Raw genomic sequence first — 4621 nt, 5'->3', positions numbered from 1 at the left:
CACTTATTCTTGTATAAACGTATTGCATTATATATTTGCATTATCAATTTATTTTTCCACTTATTCATGTATAAACGTATTGAATTATATTTTATTTGCATTATTTTCAACTTATTTTTCCACTTATTCTTGTATAAACGTATTGCATTATATATTTGCATTATCAATTTATTTTTCCACTTATTCATGTATAAACGTATTGAATTATATTTTATTTGCATTATTTTCAACTTATTTTTTCCACTTATTCATGTATAAAAATTTTATATTTTGCAGCGCACACCTTGGGAACCGCTGAAATAAATGATTCTTCCACAGTTATTGTTACGTATATGTAGTAATGTGCTCAAAACAAAACTCTGTAACATGTTTTAAATTCAAAGTAAACCTGTATCAAATGTACAGGTTTTCTTTGAATTTAATAACATCAATCACCCAATACACAAACCTCCCTGAAAAATTTTAGAATTTTCGACAAAAACACAGGAACAATTTTGCCTCATCAATATACACACATCCATACATACAAAATAAACCCCGAATTTTTTTTTGCACTTCTCGACGTTCGTTTCAAGGTCCCTGAGTCCAAAAATATAAAAATCTTGGGGGCCATTCTTGACCGATCGCCATACTTTACCTCTGATATATAAAACAGCCGGGAAAAAATATTACTATATTTATTATCTAATACTGTCTGTTTAAACCAGGGGTCGCCAAACTTTTTTAACCGTCGATCCCCAACAACTTTCCAAAACCTCACATTGACCCCCACCGGAAAGTTTTATTACAAGTGCAAGTGTATGAGCAAAAAGAAAAAAATGTTGTGACCCCTTAGCCGCATCGACCCCCCAATGATGTTACAGTGGTCTCCACTGTAACATCATTGGGTCGCCAAAGTTGTTACAGGGGTTACATTGGGTCGTAGTGTGTTACAGTGTACCAAAGTGGTCGATATCGACCACTTTGGCGACCCCTGGTTTAAACAAAATATCGTGTAACCAAAGGACATACGATAGTTTAAATGCACAGGATATACACAATATAGCGCGGCATACTATTAAATTTCTAATTATTAATTAGTTTTCTTGAAATGTTTAAAACAATCACACTTTTGTTACTGTTATAAGGGATGAGGTCGGGGAAGATCTGCCAAAGTGATGCCAATCGTGAGGGTTTTCTATGAGAAACTCTCCCTTGTTTGGGTGTTAGAAACGTCAAGAAAACCTGGAAAACTCAGACCCTGAACCCACGATCAACTATGAGTGTTCAGTGTCCTTATCCACTCGGCTTCTGGTGGAGAAAATCACTTAAGAAAAATCTATTTTCCTTAAAATACAAATTACTTTTTCTTCTTATTTCCTATGATTGCTCATTTTTTGTCTTTTAAAATATTCAGAACGAAAAATGAGTTTTTGTTTAGTAGATTTTTCTAATATTACTTCAATCGTCGTAACAACAGGATGATCAACTGAACAAATACTATGTCCTGTTTACAGTATGAAATAATAGAATTATTAAAAATTATCCAATCGCCGCAAACGCCATTGACGTCATTATGTTTCCTTCAGAAGATATAAATACTTTCTGCAGTTTGCTTTCCATCCACCCGATATTCGTTCAGAATGAAGTTCCTTCTGCTTTTTCCTGTTTTGTTCTTGTGTACTGTCAACAGTCACCCCGGTCGCCGTAAGTTTCTTTATAGGTTAATTATGTATTATACATTCTGAAAATATATCATGTTTCATTATATTTTTCAGACAAGGAAAAAATGGAAAAAATGAAAAAAATTGTATGTTAATATTTAATTTAATAATACTTATTTAATATGTCGTATCAATAATAAATATCAAATTTCAGACAAAAGAATGTTGTGCTGACATTGTAGGAAAAGGAGGAGAAGAAAATTTTCAAACGGTAATGCTTGCGTAATCACAGGTAAAACGTGTATAAACATTAAAATTTAATTGCTAAAGTTTTAAAAGATGCCATTTTGTTCAATATCTTTAAAATATTTTTCATCGAATTCAGAGCGTTACTATTACACCATTGTTAGATATCAGTGATGTAATATACAGTGACCCAGTAGATAAAACCAATGAACAATGGTCTATGGGTTCGCACCTGACCAACGGTTGGCCTCGTTGATTTCCCCTGATTTTTTTTCATTCAACACTTAAACAAAAGGCATTCTCCTTTTCCAGGACATCTTTAGCAGATTGCAATCGTGTTTCCTTCACTTATTCTATCAACGAACTCTCTCACGTTCGAACCCAGAACAATGTAGCCATTTAACTAAAATTTGAATAAACGCCGACTTTACTAACCTGTTAAAAATGTTACATGTATATATATATATATATATATTTATTTATTTATTATATTTTTTAGAGCTTTTTTACATGTATGGTGGATAAGTCTCGAATGGTAGGTATTGCATGAATTTTTAATTACTTATCTTCTTAAACGAAGTATTAAGAAAAATATGCATGTGAATTCAATTTCAAATAATGTTACATTCAATTTAAAATATAGGTCAATGACACAAACTATAAGAAAATTGAAGAACATACAGTAAGTTATACAATTTTTCTACATATAAACAATAATATATGGAGATATACCTAAAAATAATTGATTTCTTATCATCTTCCATGACTTCACAGTGGTTTCTTATGTTTTCATCACAAGAAAAGACACAATTGGCAGCAAAAACATTTATTCAAACTTTGTCATATGTTTCGGCACATAAGCCCTCATCTGAAAAACAACAAAGTTCACAGTTAGGGTACTTCTAGTGGCAAAAAGCTAAGTAAACAAACCAATGCCATTCTTTGATTAATGTGTATATCATTCGTTACGTAGCTGGAGGGCGTAGCTATAGTATGTGTGTAGCTATCAAATCAGATATCTTCGGGTCCTCTCTCAAAAATCTTTTGAAATATAACATAATATATGTACAAAAAGATACGAAAATACTCCAAAATTAAACGTTAAAAATTACATATTTTTCAAAATATATAAGTAATAAAAGATAACTGCGTTATATGAAACAATGGGCAGGAATCCCTGACCTCCTCTAAATAAGGGTCTGATGCAGCTACTTAGAAAAATTTTTAAATGTTTCTGATGCTGATGTGAGTCTTAGTTTTTTTTTTGAGATTAAAACATAAGGAACGACTGATTTCGGACATTGTTTTATATCTTCTATATATTTTAATATATTAATTGAAAATGAGTTTCTGTTTGTTCAACTTAGTTTGAGTAAACGACTAGGGGTAAAAATATGTTTCAGGTATCAAATTAAAGCTCTTATCCTATAGGTGATGCCGCCGAAGAGAAATTTGAGAAAGGTACAATAATTCAGGCGTGGCGAAGTGGCAAATGCACAATTTAAGTCTACGGGACAAACATATCGAAGGACACTCCCTGTTAACATTAACCCGAGCAAATTTTTTTCTTATGTAGTTTCATTATTGTAAACACCGAGGTCGATAAATGTACATATTAGATCATTGTGGCCCATCAGTGGCAGAGAACGGTTCCGTTCTCTGAACACTGGAAGTTCAGTCGTGGGTTCGCGCTCCGCTCGGACAGGCTGGCCACGTGGAGTTTTCCGGGGTTTTCTCCACGTCCGTAAAGCCTGAATAGGGGCCAGTTATCCTTAAAAGATCTCCCGGAAGGAATTATCATAACAACACAAACGACTATTGATAGACGACAAATGTGTCACACTTTTCAAGGAGGCGAAGTACATTGAGTAGCTCATAGCCAAGACAAGATCACCGTTTTCTTTATAACTCTCTCCCAACTCAACCTCACTAAGCCGCTTCCTCTTAAAAGCCGAAGTAACGTCGGCATACGCAGCTACTGTATTGTTGTTAATTGCAAAAGTTCATAAATATAAAATTTTATATGTATGCCAATATAAATAATTATTCTTTTTTCAGGAAAAATGTAAAGAAATATTAAAGAACAAAACACAGGTATATTTTTATTTTATTCGTTTGGAAACAATAAAATAATTAATTATTTACACATTTTTTAAATAATTTACAATTCTTACAATTTTTTAAAGGAAATAATAGCTACGGATTGCAGTAACGAAGGAATAAACGTAGCTGAAAAGGTAAATGTTTATCGCAATAAATTATTTTATTTTTCAAAACAAAATTAAATTTAATATTTACTTTACTTTTTATAGATGAAGATATGCTGGGAAGAAGCAAAGCGTAAATGGGTAAGAAAATAATATACAGTCAAATCGCTTTAGCAGAAGAGTATTGTTGCAGAGAGATTTATTTTTGCAGCGAGTGTTTTTAAAAAATTAAAGCTGGCACAAGTTCTTGCTCTTCTTTCCTGGCACTCGAACAGGAGGTTAAGCTGTGTTCTGCTACATAAAAAGCTCCGTGTTAATTAATACAGTACATTCCACCTTTACCATCTAATCGAAAACCATCGTTAATTAAACGAGCTGTCCTGTTTTCCTTCAGTTATGTAATGTTAAAATTACGTTCCAGAAAAAAAAATAGTCATATAATACCACACAGAGGTTATCACAGAGGCATTTTAATAATTATAATATTAATTATAAAATGGGTATAGTCAAATGGAATGAGGCGAC

At 32.4% G+C, this 4621-nt stretch overlaps 1 protein-coding gene across 1 annotated transcript; it reads left to right on the top strand.

Annotated features, from left to right (window-relative positions):
• Positions 1-1608: 1608 nt before the first annotated feature.
• On the top strand, positions 1609-4308 carry LOC111633463. Its single transcript, XM_023378031.1, has 8 exons — positions 1609-1686; positions 1758-1789; positions 1858-1914; positions 2389-2424; positions 2533-2571; positions 3948-3983; positions 4076-4126; positions 4202-4308. The coding sequence occupies exons 1-8, from the start codon at positions 1623-1625 to the stop codon at positions 4247-4249; spliced, it is 363 nt and encodes a 120-aa protein (XP_023233799.1). The 5' UTR covers positions 1609-1622; the 3' UTR covers positions 4250-4308.
• Positions 4309-4621: the final 313 nt, after the last annotated feature.

Source organism: Centruroides sculpturatus, unplaced genomic scaffold, assembly GCF_000671375.1.
Source record: "Centruroides sculpturatus isolate CEXI.00-Female unplaced genomic scaffold, Cexi_2.0 scaffold614, whole genome shotgun sequence".
In the NCBI taxonomy this organism is placed as follows: domain Eukaryota; kingdom Metazoa; phylum Arthropoda; class Arachnida; order Scorpiones; family Buthidae; genus Centruroides; species Centruroides sculpturatus.
Note: the sequence above shows the minus strand (reverse complement) of the source record. Positions and strands in the feature narration are given on the sequence as shown.